This window comes from Bombina bombina, chromosome 1, assembly GCF_027579735.1.
Source record: "Bombina bombina isolate aBomBom1 chromosome 1, aBomBom1.pri, whole genome shotgun sequence".
NCBI classification, from domain to species: Eukaryota; Metazoa; Chordata; class Amphibia; order Anura; family Bombinatoridae; genus Bombina; species Bombina bombina.
Window position 1 is genome coordinate 708,969,280 of NC_069499.1, and position 23,304 is coordinate 708,992,583.

At 39.4% G+C, this 23,304-nt stretch overlaps 1 protein-coding gene across 1 annotated transcript in view; it reads right to left on the bottom strand.

The window, feature by feature from the left end:
- ATRX (ATRX chromatin remodeler) overlaps positions 1-23,304 on the bottom strand; it is a 783,199-nt gene that overhangs the window by 42,635 nt on the left and 717,260 nt on the right. The window contains exon 30 of the mRNA XM_053714433.1: positions 19,010-19,204. Coding sequence (XP_053570408.1) covers positions 19,010-19,204 — 195 coding nt within the window. The remainder of the gene's footprint in view (positions 1-19,009; positions 19,205-23,304) is intronic.

A 23,304-nucleotide genomic window follows, 5' to 3' on the forward strand; every position in this document is an offset into this window, starting at 1 on the left:
CGTCATTCTTGGCGCGAAAAAATATGTTTATGACGCAACTTCGTCATTTCCAGCGTCATACATGACGTCGAGACCTTTCACACGATGGCGTCATTAGTGACGCGAGTGTGTCATTGCCGGTTATTTTTGGCGCCAAAAAAGTTTATGTTACGTTGTGCGTCATACTTGGCACCAAATTTTTTTCATTATTTCAATACCCCATTGATGTTTGCCTCTTGCTTTTTTCTCTTTCAGAGGCCTATGCTTTTGCATTTTTTTCCCATTCCTGAAACTGTCATATAAGGAAATAGATAATTTTGCTTTATATGTTGTTTTTTCTCTTACATTGAGCAAGATGTCCCAATCGGATCCTGTCTCAGAAGTTTCTGCTGGAACATTGCTGCCTGACATCGGGTCTACTAAAGTTAAGTGCATTTGTTGTAAAAGTGTAGAAATTATTCCACCAAATGTCATTTGTAATAGTTGTCATGATAAACTTTTACATGCAGATAGTGTTTCCATCAGTAATAGTACATTGCCAGTTGCAGTTCCTTCAACTTCTAATGTACATGATATACCTGTAAATTTTAAAGAATTTGTTTCTGATTCTATTCTGAAGGCTTTGTCTGCATTTCCACCTTCTAATAAACGTAAAAGGTCTTTTAAAACTTATTTAGCTGATGAAATGACCAAATGACCAGCAACATAATAATTTATCCTCTTCTGATGAGGATCTATCTGATTCAGAAGATCCTTCCTCAGACATTGACACTGACAACTCTACTTATTTATTAAAATAGAGTATATGCGTTCTTTATTAAAAGAAGTGTTAATTACTTTGGATATTGAGGTAACCAGTCCTATTGACGTTCAGTCTAATAAACGTTTAACCCTTTAACGACACATGTCGTACAGGGTACGTCGCACACAACCTGGTCTTTAAAGACCAGCAACGTACCCTGTACGACATCAGGGTTTAAAGCGGCTGGAAGCGATCCTGATCGCTTCCAGGCACTTTCAAGGTATTGCTGTGATGCCTCGACATTGATGAATCACTGCAATACCTTTTTTCCAAAACCGATGCAGAGAGAGCCACTCTGTGGCCCTCTCTGCACCGGTAGCGATGGGCCCGATCGTTGGTGGGTGGGAGCAGCTGCAGGGAGGCGGGTGGGCGGCCCATCGCTACCCGGCATCCGGTTCCTGAATGTGCAATGTGCACGCCGGGTTCCCGGGAGCGTGCGGGGGCCTGCAGGGAGCGCGCGTGAGCGCGCATATGTGCGCGCAATCGCGTAACAGCCACTGCCACCAATGAATTTATGAATGGGAGTGAGGGAGAGGGAGGGGGGGGGGGGGGAGAGGGAGGGGGGGGGGGGGAGAGGGAGGGGGGAAATAATTTTCAAAAGGATCTGGGAGGGGGAGAGGGAGGAGGGTATTAGGGGGGCAGCTACACTACAGAAAACTTTTAATTACATGCAAAAAAATAAAAAAAACATTTTTTTGTGGCAAATTGGGTACTGGCAGACAGCTGCCAGTACCCAAGATGGCAGCAAATAGGATGTGGGCAAGTGTTATAGAGCTGTTTGGGGGGGATCAGAGAGGTTAGGGGCTAAGGGGGGGGGTCCATCACAGCTAAACAGATATTTTTTAAAAAAAAAAAATCATAAAAAAAAAAAAAAAGCCTTTTATTTTAGTACTGGCAGAGTTTCTGCCAGTACTTAAGATGGCGGGACAATTGTGGGGGAGGGAAGAGAGATGTTTGGGAGGGATCAGGGGGTGGGATCTCTCAGGTGGGAGGCTGATCTCTACACTAAAGCTAAAATTAACCCTGCAAGCTCCCTACAAGCTATCTAATTAACCCCTGCACTGCTGGGCATAATACACGTGTGATGCGCAGCAGCATTTATCAGCCTTCTAATTACCAAAAAGCAACATAAAAGCCATAAATGTCTGCTATTTCTGAACAAAGGGGATCCCAGAGAAGCATTTACAACCATTTATGCCATAATTACACAAGTTGTTTGTAAATAATTTCAGTTAGAAACCTAAAATTGTAAAAAATTTAAAAAAATGTTTTATTTGATCGCATTTGGCGGTGACATGGTGGCATGAAATATACCAAGATGGGCCTAGATCAATACTTGGGGTTGTCTACTACACTACACTAAAGCTAAAATTAACCCTAGAAGCTCCCTACATGCTCCCTAATTAACCCCTTCACTGCTGGGCATAATACATGTGTGGTGCGCAGTGGCATTTAGCGGCCTTCTAATTACCAAAAAGCAATGCCAAAGCCATATATGTCTGCTATTTATGAACAAAGGGGATCCCAGAGAAGCGTTTACAACCATTTATGCCATAATTGCACAAGTTGTTTGCAAATAATTTCAGTGAGAAACCTAAAGTTTGTGAAAAAAATTATGAAAAAGTGGAATTTTTTCTTTATTTGATCTCATTTGGCGGTGAAATGGTGGCATGAAATATACCAAAATGGGCCTAGATCATTACTTTGGGATGTCTTCTAAAAAAATATATATACATGTCAAGGGATATTCAGGGATTCCTGAAAAATATCAGTGTCCCAATGTAACTAGCGCTAATTTTGAAAAAAAGTGGTTTGGAAATAGCAAAGTGCTACTTGTACTTATTGCCCTATAACTTGCGAAAAACGCGAAGAACATGTAAATATTGGGTATTTCTAAACTCAGGACAAAATTTAGAAACTATTTAGCATGGGTGTTTTTTGGTGGTTGTAGATGTGTAACAGATTTTGGGGGTCAAAGTTAGAAAAAGTGTGTTTTTTTCCATTTTTTCCTCATATTTTATAATTTTTTTATAGTAAATTATAAGATATGATGAAAATAATGGTATCTTTAGAAAGTCCATTTAATGGCGAGAAAAACGGTATATAATATGTGTGGGTACAGTAAATGAGTAAGAGGAAAATTACAGCTAAACACAAACACCGCAGAAATGTAAAAATAGCCCTGGTCCTTAAGGGAAAGAAATTGAAAAATGGCTGTGTCCTTAAGGGGTTAAATGCTGTTTTTAAACCTCCTGTGGTTTCCCCAGGGGTTTTTCCTATTCCTGAGACTATTTCTGATATGATTTCTAGGGAATGGAATAAGCCAGGTACTTCTTTTATTCCTTCTTCAAGGTTTAAAAAATGTATCCTTTACCAGCAAAATCTAGAGTTTTGGGAAAAAATCCCCAAAGTTGCTGGGGCTATTTCTACTCTTGCTAAACGTACCACTATTCCTATGGAAGATAGTACTTCCTTTAAGGATCCTTTAGACAGGAAGCTTGAATCTTATCTAGGGAAGGCCTATTTATATTCAGGTCATCTTCTCAGACCTGCTATTTCTTTGGCTGATGTTGCGGCTGCCTCAACTTTTTGGTTGCAGAATTTAGCGCAACAAGATCCTGACAAGATTGGATCCTGACATATCTAGCATTACTCGCTTACTGCAACATGCTAATCATGTTATTTGTGATGCCATTTTTGATATTATCAAAATTGATGTGAGATCCATGTCTTTAGCTGTATTAGCTAGAAGAGCTTTGTGGCTTAAATCTTGGAATGCTGATATGACATCTAAATCTAGATTACTATCTCTTTCTTTCCAAAGTAATAATTTATTTGGTTCTCAGTTGGATTCTATTATTTCAACTATCACTGGAGGAAAATGAGTTTTTCTGCATCAGGATAAAAAAAACCTGAAGGTAAATCTAAGGCATCTAACCGTTTTCGTTCCTTTCGTCAGAATAAGGAACAAAAACTCAATCCTCCTCCCAAGGAATCTGCTTCCAATTGGAAGCCTTCCTCAAATTGGAATAAATCCAAGCCATTTAGGAAACCAAAGTCTGCCCCTAAGTCCGCATGAAGGTGCGGCCCTCATTCCAGCTCAGCTGGTAGGGGGCAGATTAAGGTTTTCAAGGATTTTTGGATAAAATCTGTCCAAAATCATTGGATTCAGAGCATTGTCTCTCAAGGGTATCGAATAGGATTCAAAGTAAGACCTCCTGTGAGAAGATTTTTTCTCTGGGGGGAGGAGCCAACCTTCACTAAGACAAGACGCACTTTTACAGAGCTCCTGATATATTTATTATTTTTTAAGTGATCTACTGTCTATTTTCTCCACTTCTCACTTTGCCTAAGGGGTGTATGTGGAAGATCTATCTATCACTACTTCTGGAAAGCAGCACAGCACTTACTGCCCTATCTTTCGAGTCCCGGGCTCTCTGGTTCTCTCTGGCCTACAATGGGCGACGACACTGCAGCTTCCATCTTGAGCCAGATGCATGAACTAATAGACCGATATGGCGGGACTCTTAGCAACACATTGACTGAATTTTATAAGCCTCACGCCAGACATGATAACTATCTACCCACCTTGCCTACCCATGTGAGGAAATCAGAAGACACAGAAAGCAGCTTAGAACAGAGGCAGCCGCCATCTTCCCTTCTAAGACCGACACCCACTTGCTTGCAAAGCATGGTCGAGAGGACCGGGGAGCTCACTCAGCTGGATACCGGCGGCGGATCGCAGTCCGAGGATGATCTGGGCGATTCACCCCAGCGCACCTTGAAGCCTCTAGAGAAACGCCGCAGACAAATGCGCTACGGAGCAGCTGCAGTTGGACACAGGGGCAGGGACCGTGCAAACTCCTGCTGACACCTTGGAACCCATCGGAGAGGTACGGACCGCACAACACATTTATCACAGGGACAGATGGACTTAGAGCCTATGCGCTGTGTGCACGTTGGGAGTCTCAGCACAGGATGGGCACTGTAAGTTGGTGTGCATTAATGGGCCTCACACTACAAGTACAATATGCTCCCGGTAACCTGAGAAGTGGCATCGGCTAATTTGGAGCTCCATATGACTATGCTAGCAGCTTTTGACCTACAGCATGTATGGAAACTATTTTCAGTCTGAACATCCTCCCGCACATTTACTAGTGGGACTGCTTGTTGTGCTGCTACATTTCTTTAGCCATAACAATTACTCTTTGTACACCTACCATAGACTTGTTTTGTCCTTTAATATTGCTATGCTCTGACTTTCATGTGTGTGGCCCCTATATTTGAGTTGGGGGCTCATTGTTTCCAGGGACAATATTTCACACTATATGAGTAGGCCTGCGGCTGACTACGGAACCAAGGCATTATTACTTCAGTATGGGGGAAGTGAGCTCAGTCTCTTAGGTCACACCGCTGCAGAGCATATAGATGTTTGTACATGATGTTTATATTATTGCTCGTGCAGCCTCTCATTCACAGCTCTTCCAGACAGCTTTTCCCCATAGGGCCACACTCTCATCTAGGCTGTAGTGCTTAAAGGAGCAATTCATAACTCCAATTCTGTCTGGTTTACACACGTGCTGAGCACTAATTATAGCACACTCATAACATAATGTAGACCGCATCCATTTACATCAATCCAAAGAGCTCACTTCTTCTACCTTGCTTCCTGTTTTAAACTAACCTCCACATTGTACAGGCTATACACTTGTTTGCAATTCAATATTCTCACTTTAATGTTCCCATTGTTTGCAATTGCTTACCCTTAACATTACCGTTCTCTGAATTCTAACTTGTTTATATTAGCCACTATTTTAGAGTCTCTTCTTATTATAGTGGAGCCAACATGTAGAAGGTTTTTGTATATTGTATTTCCTGTAGTTCTTGATGCATTAGTACCATGTTTAATTGCGATATCCTATACTTTTGGCTCTAGTGGGCTTTAGGATACTGTAAGCCCCTACAAAACAGATCACCTATCCCATGCACATCTTCTTTTGGCGCAATATTAATGTTTACATAAGGTTCTAAGGTTATGGCACAGTTCCTAGCTATATGTTTACCCTAATACATTTAGTTCAGAGGTGCTAAGCACCTGCCTGACAGTTAATGTCTATATGTACCCATAGGTTTCCCTGGTAGCATTCTAATTTATAATTCTCAACTACTTAACAGTACCTCTAGTTTGCAAGTCAGCTGTATGGCAGTAATGTTGAAGAATTTCCTCAGTAGAGGAATATGTTACACATAGGAATGTTTTAAGTTTTAAACACAGTTTCTCATAAACTTTGAGTGCTATATATCTGCTTAAAAATACTCTTTCAACCCCTGCTTACTGGTCTTTTATGGTGACACTGCCGGCGGCCGAGGCGGTGAGCCATGAGCAACACAATTACTCATATTTCAATATAAGGGGTTAGTTTCAACCCTCACATATCAATAACTGGATTGGGTTACCTAGGTATATATGTTCTCTTACATTCCCGCAACATAACCTCTAAAGCCACATAAATAGTAGTTAAGAAATTGGGCTACAGCTTAATTCTTCTGCGAGCCCGCTAGAACTATGATGTGATCTGCAGCTTTGTCACATAGCCGCAGTAGATGGGTTCCTGGTGCAGGCTGGACCTGCTCTGTTACTATTAACACCATATTCATGGTATTCCATATAAAACGCATAAACCTTATCCAACTTATCACCTCCTCTCCCCCCCCTAAGGTACCCCCTAATGTTGGAGGGCTATCTATATGGCTTATCTTGCCTATGCCATACTTTAATTATTTTTATCTGCATATTCCATCATAATGTCTACACAACAAATCTATATATTTACTCATATTGGTGCTTACAATACCAACCTCTAACTACCTTAAACTAATAGGTCCAAAAGCACCCATTCAACTAGCTAATTTTAGTCCACAATATTTCCCTTATTTACTTTAATAATCTATACAATTTATGAGTAGTCCTGTGGATTCATTAATAATCCCAGTTAATACCCTCCTTGTTCTATGGTGTATGAGTCCTCGGGACCTCAAGAACAAAACTGTTGTTAATCTTAAAAAATCGAGGTTTATTAATGAGATCCAAAAGTGGTCTCCTTAGGTACAATTTCCTTCTTTTGCTTTGTTACAACTTGTTACTTTTGTTGGTTCGAGAGTGATTTAATGTGTCATATAGAAGGTACCTGAAAGCTCAGTATTCTACCTGTATAATGCTTGTAGGCTATGTAACTTGTCGGCTATTATATATTATACGTCTCTTTTATGCCTATTTTATTACTCCTGTAACATTGAAGCTTTACCTCATGTGACATAAGAACTGGTTATTATGATCTATGTATGCCTTTAACTAAACCTCAATAAAAAAATTATGTAAAAAAAAAAAAAAAAAAAAAAAAAAAAAAAGATTTTTTCTCTCACGCATCCCTGTAAATCCAGTAAAAGCAAAGGCTTTTCTGAAGTGTGTTTCAGACCTGGAGTCTTCAGGGGTAATCATGCCAGTTCCTCTTCAGGAACAAGGTTTGGGGTTTTATTCAAACCTATTCATTGTACCAAAGAAAGAAAATTTATTCAGACCAGTTATGGATCTGAAAATTTTGAATCGTTCTGTAAGAGTACCAACTTTCAAGATGGTGACTATAAGGACTATTCTGCCTTTTGTTCAGCGAGGACATTATATGTCCACAATAGACTTGCAGGATGCATACCTTCATATTCCGATTCATCCAGAACACTATCAGTTTCTGAGATTCTCTTTTCTAGACAAGCATTACCAATTTGTTGCTCTTCCATTTGGCCTAGCAACTGCTCCAAGGATCTTTTCAAAGGTTCTGGGTGCCCTATTATCTGTAATCAGAGAACAGGGTATTGCGTTCCTTTTGGCTATCGCTTCTGCTAGCAGAGTTTCTGAGCTAATTAGATAGAAAGTAGCAAAAGCACTACACTGGTAGAGTAGGAACGCTCAGTTTAGTAATTAAATATATACAGAGAATGTGTTTGAATTATTAGTTATCAACATGTATTTAATTATCAATATCGATTTATTGGATCTCTGTATTTTTATTCAATATGTACATGTGTGCCTTAATGAGCTTGAGTGCTTGTGCATGGAACGTTACTAGTTACAAATATAGTCTATATCTAAAAGGATAGAGACTAGAAGAATGCACTTGAGTTCCTAAAAGTAATATGATGTTTGTATGAGACTTAAACACTCGCTAGGAGTCAATGGGTTGAAAGGAAAATTAAAACATAACTTTTATTAACTAAACAACAAGTAAAACATATGAAGTGTACGTGTGTGCATTTTAAAAACACATAGCAGCTTTGAAATTATAAGTGGCTCTAAGTATCAACAAAATCAGTTGTTTAGGACTAGAAATATAAATGGATTATATAGATACTGATTGGTGTAAATCTATCTAACTGATAGTTTTCTTATCGTATATAGTGTTATCCAATACTATCAGTTTCCCTACTGGAGTTGTTACTGTGTCTGGTAGGATAATCCTGTGTTGAAGATGGATATAAAATTTGTATCAGTAAAGGATACTAGTAGCTGAGGTACTAAAGTATGTTTGCACCTTCCATTATCATAGTGAATGGATTTCTAAATTGAGCTTGATATTTTTAAACTATTACTTCTATTATATCAGGTTGTATTATTGATATATGTCTAAAGCACCAGCATATATTTAATCAATACTCCATTTTTTCATTCAAGAATATATTTACGTTGGCTCTAATAGCTGGAATTTATATATATCAATGTATACTGTATAATTAACCTGTTGTTATAACAGGAGTTTTTTAGTGAAAATAGCTCAAATTTATATCTGACATGTACAGGTGCTTGGTGTACTTTAACACAATTGCTCTTGAGAGTTTCAAGTTTGTGTTTACATTAATAGTGGTGTTAATGTTTCACCAATTTTAATATTTATGTAATTTGTACTTTATGGCAAAAGTTATTTAGCTTTTTCTATCACTTAAACTATCTAGTCATCTGGCAGAATTCCAGTATCTTGCCTTTGAAATCTGCAGCATTTACTGAACAAAAACCTGTGTTTTAAATAATTATGTAGATATCTTGTGGGTATTATTTTCTAGGTATCCAATATTTTTGTGTATCAATAGTTGGGTACTAGTTGCTAAAATTCAAACTTAAATAGCTAGTATAAACGTTTAACCATAGTTTTTAACAGTATCTAGAAATTGTTTTTAGCTTCTTCTAAATCAACCGTTGTAAGCAATTATTCATGGTGGTTTGAAGACGTTTAAAGCGTATATTATTGTATTATCAAAAACAGAATTTATGTTTACCTGATAAATTTCTTTCTCCAACGGTGTGTCCGGTCCACGGCGTCATCCTTACTTGTGGGATATTCTCTTCCCCAACAGGAAATGGCAAAGAGCCCAGCAAAGCTGGTCACATGATCCCTCCTAGGCTCCGCCTACCCCAGTCATTCGACCGACGTTAAGGAGGAATATTTGCATAGGAGAAACCATATGGTACCGTGGTGACTGTAGTTAAAGAAAATAAAATATCAGACCTGATTAAAAAAACCAGGGCGGGCCGTGGTCCGGACACACCGTTGGAGAAAGAAATTTATCAGGTAAACATAAATTCTGTTTTCTCCAACATAGGTGTGTCCGGTCCACGGCGTCATCCTTACTTGTGGGAACCAATACCAAAGCTTTAGGACACGGATGAAGGGAGGGAGCAAATCAGGTCACCTAAATGGAAGGCACCACGGCTTGCAAAACCTTTCTCCCAAAAATAGCCTCAGAAGAAGCAAAAGTATCAAACTTGTAAAATTTGGTAAAAGTGTGCAGTGAAGACCAAGTCGCTGCCCTACATATCTGATCAACAGAAGCCTCGTTCTTGAAGGCCCACGTGGAAGCCACAGCCCTAGTGGAATGAGCTGTGATTCTTTCGGGAGGCTGCCGTCCGGCAGTCTCGTAAGCCAATCTGATGATGCTTTTAATCCAAAAAGAGAGAGAGGTAGAAGTTGCTTTTTGACCTCTCCTTTTACCTGAATAAACAACAAACAAGGAAGATGTTTGTCTAAAATCCTTTGTAGCATCTAAATAGAATTTTAGAGCGCGAACAACATCCAAATTGTGCAACAAACGTTCCTTCTTTGAAACTGGTTTTGGACACAGAGAAGGTACGATAATCTCCTGGTTAATGTTTTTGTTAGAAACAACTTTTGGAAGAAAACCAGGTTTAGTACGTAAAACCACCTTATCTGCATGGAACACCAGATAAGGAGGAGAACACTGCAGAGCAGATAATTCTGAGACTCTTCTAGCAGAAGAAATCGCAACTAAAAACAAAACTTTCCAAGATAATAACTTAATATCAACGGAATGTAAGGGTTCAAACGGAACCCCCTGAAGAACTGAAAGAACTAAATTGAGACTCCAAGGAGGAGTCAAAGGTTTGTAAACAGGCTTGATTCTAACCAGAGCCTGAACAAAGGCTTGAACATCTGGCACAGCTGCCAGCTTTTTGTGAAGTAATACCGACAAGGCAGAAATCTGTCCCTTCAGGGAACTTGCAGATAATCCTTTTTCCAATCCTTCTTGAAGGAAGGATAGAATCCTAGGAATCTTAACCTTGTCCCAAGGGAATCCTTTAGATTCACACCAACAGATATATTTTTTCCAAATTTTGTGGTAAATCTTTCTAGTCACAGGCTTTCTGGCCTGAACAAGAGTATCGATCACAGAATCTGAGAATCCTCGCTTCGATAAAATCAAGCGTTCAATCTCCAAGCAGTCAGCTGGAGTGAAACCAGATTCGGATGTTCGAACGGACCCTGAACAAGAAGGTCTCGTCTCAAAGGTAGCTTCCAAGGTGGAGCCGATGACATATTCACCAGATCTGCATACCAAGTCCTGCGTGGCCACGCAGGAGCTATCAAGATCACCGACGCCCTCTCCTGCTTGATCCTGGCTATCAGCCTGGGGATGAGAGGAAATGGCGGGAACACATAAGCTAGTTTGAAGGTCCAAGGTGCTACTAGTGCATCCACTAGAGCCGCCTTGGGATCCCTGGATCTGGCCCCGTAGCAAGGAACTTTGAAGTTCTGACGAGAGGCCATCAGATCCATGTCTGGAATGCCCCACAGGTGAGTGACTTGGGCAAAGATTTCCGGATGGAGTTCCCACTCCCCCGGATGCAATGTCTGACGACTCAGAAAATCCGCTTCCCAATTTTCCACTCCTGGGATGTGGATAGCAGACAGGTGGCAGGAGTGAGACTCCGCCCAAAGAATAATTTTGGTTACTTCTTCCATCGCTAGGGAACTCCTTGTTCCCCCCTGATGGTTGATGTACGCAACAGTCGTCATGTTGTCTGATTGAAACCGTATGAACCTGGTCCTCGCAAGCTGGGGCCAGGCCTGGAGCGCATTGAATATCGCTCTCAGTTCCAGAATATTTATCGGTAGAAGAGATTCTTCCCGAGACCAAAGACCCTGAGCTTTCAGGGATCCCCAGACCGCGCCCCAGCCTATCAGACTGGCGTCGGTCGTGACAATGACCCACTCTGGTCTGTGGAACATCATCCCTTGGGACAGATTGTCCAGGGACAGCCACCAACGGAGTGAGTCTCTGGTCCTCTGATTTACTTGTATCTTCGGAGACAAGTCTGTATAGTCCCCATTCCACTGACTGAGCATGCACAGTTGTAATGGTCTTAGATGAATGCGCGCAAAAGGAACTATGTCCATCGCCGCCACCATCAACCCGATCACTTCCATGCACTGAGCTATGGAAGGAAGAGGAACGGAATGAAGTATCCGACAAGAGTCCAGAAGCTTTGTTTTTCTGGCCTCTGTTAGAAAGATCCTCATTTCTAAGGAGTCTATAATTGTTCCCAAGAAGGGAACCCTTGTAGACGGGGATAGAGAACTCTTTTCCACGTTCACTTTCCAGCCGTGAGATCTGAGAAAGGCCAGGACAATGTCCGTGTGAGCCTTTGCTTGAGGAAGGGACGACGCTTGAATCAGAATGTCGTCCAGGTAAGGTACTACTGCAATGCCCCTTGGTCTTAGCACCGCTAGAAGGGACCCTAGTACCTTTGTGAAAATCCTTGGAGCAGTGGCTAATCCGAAAGGAAGCGCCACGAACTGGTAATGTTTGTCCAGGAATGCAAACCTTAGGAACCGATGATGTTCCTTGTGGATAGGAATATGTAGATACGCATCCTTTAAATCCACCGTGGTCATAAATTGACCTTCCTGGATGGAAGGAAGGATAGTTCAAATGGTTTCCATCTTGAACGATGGGACCTTGAGAAATTTGTTTAAGATCTTGAGATCTAGGATTGGTCTGAACGTTCCCTCTTTTTTGGGAACTATGAACAGATTGGAGTAGAACCCCATCCCTTGTTCTCTTAATGGAACAGGATGAATCACTCCCATTTTTAACAGGTCTTCTACACAATGTAAGAACGCCTGTCTTTTTATGTGGTCTGAAGACAACTGCGACTTGTGGAACCTCCCCCTTGGGGGAAGTCCCTTGAATTCCAGAAGATAACCCTGGGAGACTATTTCTAGCGCCCAAGGATCCAGAACATCTCTTGCCCAAGCCTGAGCGAAGAGAGAGAGTCTGCCCCCCACCAGATCCGGTCCCGGATCGGGGGCCAATATTTCATGCTGTCTTGGTAGCAGTGGCAGGTTTCTTGGCCTGCTTTCCCTTGTTCCAGCCTTGCATTGGTCTCCAAGCTGGCTTGGCCTGAGAAGTATTACCCTCTTGCTTAGAGGACGTAGCACCTTGGGCTGGTCCGTTTTTGCGAAAGGGACGAAAATTAGGTCTATTTTTTGCCTTGAAGGGCCGATCCTGAGGAAGGGCGTGGCCCTTACCCCCAGTGATATCAGAGATAATCTCTTTCAAGTCAGGACCAAACAGCGTTTTCCCCTTGAAAGGAATGTTTAGTAGCTTGTTCTTGGAAGACGCATCAGCCGACCAAGATTTCAACCAAAGCGCTCTGCGCGCCACAATAGCAAACCCAGAGTTCTTAGCCGCTAACTTAGCCAATTGCAAAGAGGCGTCTAGAGTGAAAGAATTAGCCAATTTGAGAGCATTGATTCTGTCCATAATCTCCTCATAAGGAGGAGAGTCACTATCGAGCACCTTAAGCAGTTCATCAAACCAGAAATATGCGGCTGTAGTGACAGGGACAATGCATGAAATGGGTTGTAGAAGGTAACCCTGCTGAACAAACATCTTTTTAAGCAAACCTTCTAATTTTTTATCCATAGGATCTTTGAAAGCACAACTATCCTCTATGGGAATAGTGGTGCGTTTGTTTAAAGTAGAAACCGCTCCCTCGACCTTGGGGACTGACTGCCATAAGTCCTTTCTGGGGTCGACCATAGGAAACAATTTTTTAAATATGGGGGGAGGGACGAAAGGAATACCGGGCCTTTCCCATTCTTTATTAACAATGTCCGCCACCCGCTTGGGTATAGGAAAAGCTTCTGGGAGCCCCGGCACCTCTAGGAACTTGTCCATTTTACATAGTTTCTCTGGGATGACTAAATTTTCACAATCATCCAGAGTGGATAATACCTCCTTAAGCAAAATGCGGAGATGTTCCAATTTAAATTTAAATGTAATCACATCAGATTCAGCCTGCTGAGAAATGTTCCCTAAATCAGTAATTTCTCCCTCAGACAAAACCTCCCTGGCCCCCTCAGATTGGGTTAGGGGCCCTTCAGAGATATTAATATCAGCGTCGTCATGCTCTTCAGTAACTAAAACAGAGCAGCCACGCTTACGCTGACAAGGGTTCATTTTGGCTAAAATGTTTTTGACAGAATTATCCATTACAGCCGTTAATTGTTGCATAGTAAGGAGTATTGGCGCGCTAGATGTACTAGGGGCCTCCTGAGTGGGCAAGACTCGTGTAGACGAAGGAGGGAATGATGCAGTACCATGCTTACTCCCCTCACTTGAGGAATCATCTTGGGCATCATTGTCATTATCACATAAATCACATTTATTTAAATGAATAGGAATTCTGGCTTCCCCACATTCAGAACACAGTCTATCTGGTAGTTCAGACATGTTAAACAGGCATAAACTTGATCAGAAAGTACAAAAAACGTTTTAAAATAAAACCGTTACTGTCACTTTAAATTTTAAACTGAACACACTTTATTACTGCAATTGCGAAAAAACATGAAGGAATTGTTCAAAATTCACCAAATTTTCACCACAGCGTCTTAAAGCCTTGAAAATATTGCACACCAATTTTGGAAGCTTTAACCCTTAAAATAACGGAACCGGAGCCGTTTTAAGCTTTAGACCCCTTTACAGTCCCTGGTATCTGCTTTGCTGAGACCCAACCAAACCCAAAGGGGAATACGATACCAAATGACGCCTTCAGAAGTCTTTTATAAGTATCAGAGCTCCTCTCACATGCGACTGCATGCCATGCCTCTCAAAAACAAGTGCGCAACACCGGCGCGAAAATGAGACTCTGCCTATGCTTTGGGAAAGCCCCTAAAGAATAAGGTGTCTAAAACAGTGCCTGCCGATATTATTAAATCAAAATACCCAGAATAAATGATTCCTCAAGGCTAAATAAGTGTTATATCAATCGATTTAGCCCAAAAAAAAAAGTCTACAGTTTAAATAAGCCCTTGTGAAGCCCTTATTTACAATCGTAATAAACATGGCTTACCGGATCCCATAGGGAAAATGACAGCTTCCAGCATTACATCGTCTTGTTAGAATGTGTCATACCTCAAGCAGCAAGAGACTGCAAACTGTTCCCCCAACTGAAGTTAATTGCTCTCAACAGTCCTGTGTGGAACAGCCATGGATTTTAGTTACGGTTGCTAAAATCATTTTCCTCATACAAACAGAATTCTTCATCTCTTTTCTGTTTCTGAGTAAATAGTACGTACCAGCACTATTTGAAAATAACAAACTCTTGATTGAATAATGAAAAACTACAGTTAAACACTAAAAAACTCTAAGCCATCTCCGTGGAGATGTTGCCTGTACAACGGCAAAGAGAATGACTGGGGTAGGCGGAGCCTAGGAGGGATCATGTGACCAGCTTTGCTGGGCTCTTTGCCATTTCCTGTTGGGGAAGAGAATATCCCACAAGTAAGGATGACGCCGTGGACCGGACACACCTATGTTGGAGAAAAGAAGTTTGCTGCTACTTTGAATATCGATAGAAAATTGTAATTAGATATGTGTTGAGCCTGCCGCACTAACTGACTAGCAGTTCTCACTTTAAATATTGTTAAATAATTTACCAACAACACTCCTTACTACCTTGTCGCTATAGCCTTAAGGTGTCACCATATGTATATAAAATGGATTGTTTAAATTTATATAAGGAAGGAAGGAGTAGTGTCGGCGGTTGGCGGTTATGGCTTTTGTAATAACAGCTTATAAAGTGCCTTTAAAGTTTGCCACTGGTACTTTAAGAACAGTGTCCAGAGTCAAGTATTAATCTAGGACCTTTGAAAAAGCCGAAACGCTATCGGCAAAACATGTTAGGGATGGGTATCAGTTAAATACCCTGTCGTTCTTTTTAATGGCATAGCTACCTTTAATTACTCTATTGCTAAAGTGGCAAATAAGGACTAGATTAATACTTGACTCTGGACACTGTTCTTAAAGTACCAGTGGCAAACTTTAAAGGCACTTTATAAGCTGTTATTACAAAAGCCATAACCGCCAACCGCCGACACTACTCCTTCCTTCCTTATATAAATTTAAACAATCTATTTTATATACATATGGTGACACCTTAAGGCTATAGCGACAAGGTAGTAAGGAGTGTTGTTGGTAAATTATTTAACAATATTTAAAGTGAGAACTGCTAGTCAGTTAGTGCGGCAGGCTCAACACATATCTAATTACAATTTTCTATCGATATTCAAAGTAGCAGCAAACTTCTTTTTGATAATACAATAATATACGCTTTAAACGTCTTCAAACCACCATGAATAATTGCTTACAACGGTTGATTTAGAAGAAACTAAAGATAAAACAATTTCTAGATACTGTTAAAAACTATGGTTAAACGTTTATACTAGCTATTTAAGTTTGAATTTTAGCAACTAGTACCCAACTATTGATACACAAAAATATTGGATACCTAGAAAATAATACCCACAAGATATCTACATAATTATTTAAAACACAGGTTTTTGTTCAGTAAATGCTGCAGATTTCAAAGGCAAGATACTGGAATTCTGCCAGATGACTAGATAGTTTAAGTGATAGAAAAAGCTAAATAACTTTTGCCATAAAGTACAAATTACATAAATATTAAAATTGGTGAAACATTAACACCACTATTAATGTAAACACAAACTTGAAACTCTCAAGAGCAATTGTGTTAAAGTACACCAAGCACCTGTACATGTCAGATATAAATTTGAGCTATTTTCACTAAAAAACTCCGTGAATGAAAAAATGGAGTATTGATTAAATATATGCTGGTGCTTTAGACATATATCAATAATACAACCTGATATAATAGAAGTAATAGTTTAAAAATATCAAGCTCAATTTAGAAATCCATTCACTATGATAATGGAAGGTGCAAACATACTTTAGTACCTCAGCTACTAGTATCCTTTACTGATACAAATTTTATATCCATCTTCAACACAGGATTATCCTACCAGATACAGTAACAACTCCAGTAGGGAAACTGATAGTATTGGATAACACTATATACGATAAGAAAACTATCAGTTAGATAGATTTACACCAATCAGTATCTATATAATCCATCTATATTTCTAGTCCTAAACAACTGATTTTGTTGATACTTAGAGCCACTTATAATTTCAAAGCTGCTATGTGTTTTTAAAATGCACACACGTACACTTCATATGTTTTACTTGTTGTTTAGTTAATAAAAGTTATGTTTTAATTTTCCTTTCAACCCATTGACTCCTAGCGAGTGTTTAAGTCTCATACAAACATCATATTACTTTTAGGAACTCAAGTGCTACTGAAGTGCATTCTTCTAGTCTCTATCCTTTTAGATATAGACTATATTTGTAACTAGAGTTTCTGAGCTATCTGCTCTTTCTTGTGAGTCTCCTTTTCTGATTTTTCATCAGGATAAGGCAGTTTTGCTGACTTCTTTTCAATTTTTACCTAAGGTTGTGAATTCTAACAACATTAGTAGAGAAATTGTTGTCCCTTCCTTAATGTCCTTATCCTAAGAATTCTTTGGAGAGATTCTTACATTCTTTGGATGAGCTTTGAAATATTATGTGGAAGCTACTAAAGATTTCAGGAAGACTTCCAGTCTATTTGTTTTATTTTCTGGTCCTAGGAAAGGTCAGAAGGCTTCTGCTATTTCCTTGGCTTCTTGGTTGAAACTTTTGATTCATCAAGCTTATTTGGAGTCGGGTCAGGCCCCGCCTCAGAGAATTACAGCTCATTCTACTAGATCAGTCTCCACTTCGTGGGCTTTCAAGAATGAAGCTTCAGTTGATCAGATTTGCAAAGCGGCGACTTGGTCCTCTTTGCATACATTTACTAAATTCTACCATTTTGATGTATTTGCTTCTTCGGAAGCAGTTTTTGGTAGAAAAGTTCTTCAGGCATCTGTTTCAGTTTGATTCTTCTGCTTTTGTTTTAAGTTTTTTTCTTTCAAAAATGAAATAAACTTATTTTTTTGGGTTGTAGATTAATTTTTTCAGCAGAATATGGCTGTTTTTATTTTTATTCCCTCCCTCTCTAGTGACTCTTGAGTGGAAGACTCCACATCTTGGGTATTGATATCCCATATGTCACTAGCTCATGGACTCTTGCCAATTACATGAAAGAAAACATAATTTATGTAAGAACTTACCTGATAAATTCATTTCTTTCATATTGGCAAGAGTCCATGAGGCCCACCCTTTTTATGGTGGTTATAATTTTTTGTATAAAGCACAATTATTTCCAAATTTCCTTTGTTGATGCGTTCTACTCCTTTCTTTATCACCCCACTGCTTGGCTATTCGTTAAACTGAATTGTGGGTGTGGTGAGGGGTGTATTTATAGGCATTTTGAGGTTTGGGAAACTTTGCCCCTCCTGGTAGGACTGTATATCCCATATGTCACTAGCTCATGGACTCTTGCCAATATGAAAGAAATTAATTTATCAGGTAAGTTCTTACATAAATTATGTTTTTTCTCTCATTGTTTGTTGTAAATAAACCGGTGTTGCTGTCCTAACACTGAAAGCTCTAAATGGTGAGTAATATATTTAAGGGATTGTTAGTTTTCACTAAGCTCCAATATCTCAAACATATCAAATTCCACTAAAATCGCAGGCTAAAAAGGAAATGGTATCAAAGGGACATTAATGTATGATGCTAATTCTAATATTTTTACTTCGTTCTCTTGGTATACTTTGCTAAAAAGTAATCCTTGGTGAGCTCAGGAGTGTGCATATTTTTTTAAACATCTGCATCAGTGTGTGCAACAGTGTTTCGAGCAATGTTATACATTGCTGCAAACTGCTGCCATAATCTGCTAAAGACACATGCACGCACCTAAAGTACTATAAGCCTGCCTAAGTTTATTCTTCACCAGAGGATACAAAAAAAAAAAAAAAAAAAAAAAGCAAACTGGAAAATTGTTTAAAATGGCATGCTCTGTTTGAATCAAGAATGTTTCATTTTTACAGTATTGTCCCTTTAAATTTTTTAAGCCTTCGATTTTGTCTATATATCAGCTATTTTTGGGTAAGCACAGGTCAATGCAATTAAATAAGTTTTTAGCAAAGTTTTGATGCTGATAATAGTTGTGGCACAGACCAAATGTGTTGCTCTATTTAATAATTTTCAGAGTGTTCTTGGAGAAGTGCCAATCTCTCACTGGTAACTACTCACGGATAACTTATAAACCTATTGCAAAGTGTTAATGTACTACATGCAAAAGTAGACAAAGTATAATAACCACCTTAAAGGGACATCAGGGAAGGGGGGGTCTGCTCTTTTTGTTTACCCAGCCCCTATCAGTGGGTGTCCCAGACTACCTCATCAACAATGCTAAACTGGGAACTAACTGTTTTTAAAAGGTTTTATACTGGATTTTTGAATCAGTATCTGTGCATATTCTTCTTTATAGTAGTGTCTATTACTTGCAGTAATATGATAATGAGTGTATACTGTCCCTTTAAATTTTGTATTAGTATGAATGTGCGGACAGCATTAGGATCAATGAGTGGTTTACCTTTGGTAGCTTTGGAGTTTCCCTTTTCTTCTTTTTTTCAGAATTGGGGTCATCCAAAAGGTCTGGCTCAAAGGTGTAAAGTTCTGTAAGTTCATTCATAGTAAAGTGACGCTCTATTTGCTGTTGATCAATAACTCTAAATGACAGAGACTGCTTGGTGACCTGTCTGTCATAAATCTTTTCTTCCATAGTACCCTGAAAAAGCAGAAAATCACATGTTCTAAAAACTGCTGTTACCCATTGCTTTATTGACTAAACGATGCAATTCAAATAATACAGTTAAGCCGCTGATATATTTAAAAAGAACAGATATATTACAACCATTAAAATAATGACATGTAAACATTTACTATTTCTTTGGTAACTTATCAAAACAGATTTTTCAGAATTCCAGAAAAGGGGTAAAAAACAAAACAAAAAAAACAACAACGATCTGTTCCCATCTCATACAGTTTTTGTCATATTGTCAACTGATTGCATGAGATTGCTTCTGCATGAACAAGTTTTGAAGAGAACATCTAGAAATCAGTTCCGCAGATTTTGAAACATCCTTAAGAGAACCACTAAATAAAACATTTTGACCATGTGACTAAAACGTATAGGCACTTTATTCTTAAAGGGCCATAATACCCAAATGTTTAAACACTTGAAAGTGATGCCGTATAGCTGTAAAAAGCTGACTAGAAAATATCACCTGAACATCTCTATGTAAAAAAGAAAGATATTTTACCTCAAAAGTTCCTCAGTAGCCACATCCCATTGTAAAGGATTTCTAAGCAGCATATTAGTATGTCTGTCCTGGAACAGCTAAGGGGATGAGCCTCGTGCACTCTCATATTTCCCTATTCAGATTAAAGGAAGCTTACTATGAAATCTCATGAGAGTTAAGTCAAATCTCATGAGATCACAGTAAAAGAGTTCATGACCTCAGCACTGCTGATGCTGATTGGCTGCAGTTCATTTCTTCATTTTTTTACCTGCAGCTGGGAGCAGCTGAAGTATAACTTTTTACACAGAACTTACTCTGCTGAGCTGGGGAGATTGTGAGGTAAAATAACTTCCTTTTTTACATAGAGATGCTCAGGTGATATTTTCCAGTCAGCTTTTTACAGTTATACTGTATCAGTTTCAAGTGATTTAGCATATGAGTATTATGTCCCTTTGTAGTCAAACTTGGAAATGTTGTATAGGTAGTAACACACAAACACAGAAACACACACAGACATACTCATACACTCAAACACACATCAGTACACACATATAGGCACTCTAGCAGACACACAAAGAAACACACAAACAATCTCAGACACACAGACAGACACACTCAGCGCTTGTTTACATTGACCTGACAAGTAATGAGGTAGACTACAGTTTTGTCAAAAAAGAAGATTTACAAAACAAAATATGGAGTTCCGATTATCTTTTTGTCAAGGAAGATGCCAACTAAATGACGACAACAGCATGCAGTGGCTGAAATGGAGGGCCCTGAACTGCCTAAAGAATAATTTAAAGGTTAAATGGTGGATTGGTGACTTCCGGAAAGGTCTCAGTCTCAAAGTCTGTAGAAAGATGTGAATAATCAGTAGTAAGGTCAAAATGTCCTAAAAATGAACAGACAATGGACACACACAAACTTGCACATACACAGCCTCAGAAAACACACAAAGACATACACACACACACACAAACACACACACACACACACAGAGAGACAACCACATAAAACACAGAAAGACCTAAATACACACATACCCTCACAGAGACACCCACAAAAAATGCACAGACACACACCCTCACAGAGACACACACCCTCACAGAGACATCCACAGAAAACAGAGACATCCACACCCACCCCCAGAGGCATCCAGAGAAAATACAAGAAGACATACATACACACACCCTCACAGAGACACCCATAGAAAAAGCACAAAGACATACACACAAACCCTCACAGACATCCACAGAAAATGCACAAAGACATACACACCCAGCATCACAGAGCGACCCACAGAAAAAAAAATACATACACACTCAGAGACACGAACAAAAGCACAAAGACAAACACAGACACCCACAGAAACACTCACAGGAGGTAAAATTTCTGCACATTGCATTCCCTAAATCAACAGTGTATGACATGCATGATAAAAACATAATTTATGTAAGAACTTACCTGATAAATTAATTTCTTTCATATTGGCAAGAGTCCATGAGCTAGTGACGTATGGAATATACAATCCTACCAGGAGGGGAAAAGTTTCCCAAACCTCAAAATGCCTATAAATACACCCCTCACCAAACCCACAATTCAATTTAACGAATAGCCAAGTAGTGGGGTGATAAAGAAAGGAGTAAAAAGCTTCAACAAAGGAATTTGGAAATAATTGTGCTTTATACAAAAAAAATTATAACCACCAAAAAAAGGGTGGGCCTCATGGACTCTTGCCAATATGAAAGAAATTAATTTATCAGGTAAATTCTTACATGAATGATGTTTTCTTTCATGTAATTGGCAAGAGTCCATGAGCTAGTAACGTACGGGATATCAAATACCCAAGATGTGGAACTAAACGCAAGAGTCACTAGAGAGGGAGGGATAAAAATAAAATACAGCCATTTTCCGCTGAAAAAATAATCCACAAACCAAAGTATAAGTTTATTCTTTAGTGATAAGAAAAACTTAAAACATCAGCAGAATAATCAAACAAACAGCTGCCTGAAGAACTTTTCTACCAAAAACTGCTTCTGAAGAAGCAAATACATCAAAACGGTAGAATTTAGTAAATGTATGCAAAGAAGACCAAGTTGCTGCTTTGCAAATCTGATCAACAGAAGCTTCATTCTTGAAAGCCCACGAAGTGGAGACTGAACTAGTAGAATGAGCTGTAATTCTCTGAGGCGGGATCTTACCCGACTCCAAATAAGCTTGACGAATCAAAAGCTTTAACCAAGAAGCCGAGGAAATAGCAGAAGCTTTCTGATCTTTCCTAGGACCAGAAAATAAAACGAATAGTCTAGAAGTCTTTCTGAAATCTTTAGTAGCATCAACATAATATTTCAAAGCTCTTACCACATCCAAAGAATGTAAGGATCTTTCCAAAGAATTTTTTGGATTAGGACACAAGGAATGGACAACAATTTCTCTACTAATGTTGTTAGAATTCACAACCTTAGGTAAAAATTGAAAAACAAAATTTATGCTTACCTGATAAATTCCTTTCTCCTGTAGTGTAGTCAGTCCACGGGTCATCCATTACTTATGGGATTATAACTCCTCCCTAACAGGAAGTGCAAGAGGATCACCCAAGCAGAGCTGCTATATAGCTCCTCCCCTCTACGTCATACCCAGTCATTCGACCGAAACCAAACGAGAAAGGAGAAACTATAGGGTGCAGTGGTGACTGGAGTTCAATTTAAAATTTAGACCTGCCATAAAAAACAGGGCGGGCCGTGGACTGACTACACTACAGGAGAAAGGAATTTATCAGGTAAGCATAAATTTTGTTTTCTCCTGTTAAGTGTAGTCAGTCCACGGGTCATCCATTACTTATGGGATACCAATACCAAAGCTAAAAGTACACGGATGACGGGAGGGACAGGCAGGATCTTTACACGGAAGGAACCACTGCCTGAAGAACCTTTCTCCCAAAAACAGCCTCAGAAGAAGCAAAAGTGTCAAATTTGTAAAATTTGGAAAAAGTATGAAGTGAAGACCAAGTTGCAGCCTTGCAAATCTGTTCAACAGAGGCCTCATTCTTAAAGGCCCAAGTGGAAGCCACAGCTCTCGTAGAATGAGCTGTAATTCTTTCAGGAGGCTGCTGTCCAGCAGTCTCATAGGCTAAACGTATTATGCTACGAAGCCAGAAAGAGAGAGAGGTAGCAGAAGCTTTTTGACCTCTCCTCTGTCCAGAATAAACGACAAACAGGGAAGAAGTTTGGCGAAAATCTTTAGTTGCCTGTAAATAAAATTTCAGGGCACGGACTACGTCTAGATTGTGTAGAAGTCGTTCCTTCTTTGAAGAAGGGTTAGGGCACAATGATGGAACAACAATCTCTTGATTGATATTCCTGTTAGTGACTACCTTAGGTAAGAACCCAGGTTTAGTACGCAGAACTACCTTGTCTGAATGAAAAATCAGATAAGGAGAATCACAATGTAAGGCCGATAACTCAGAGACTCTTCGAGCCGAGGAAATAGCCATTAAAAACAGAACTTTCCAAGATAACAGCTTGATATCAATGGAATGAAGGGGTTCAAACGGAACACCCTGTAAAACGTTAAGAACTAAGTTTAA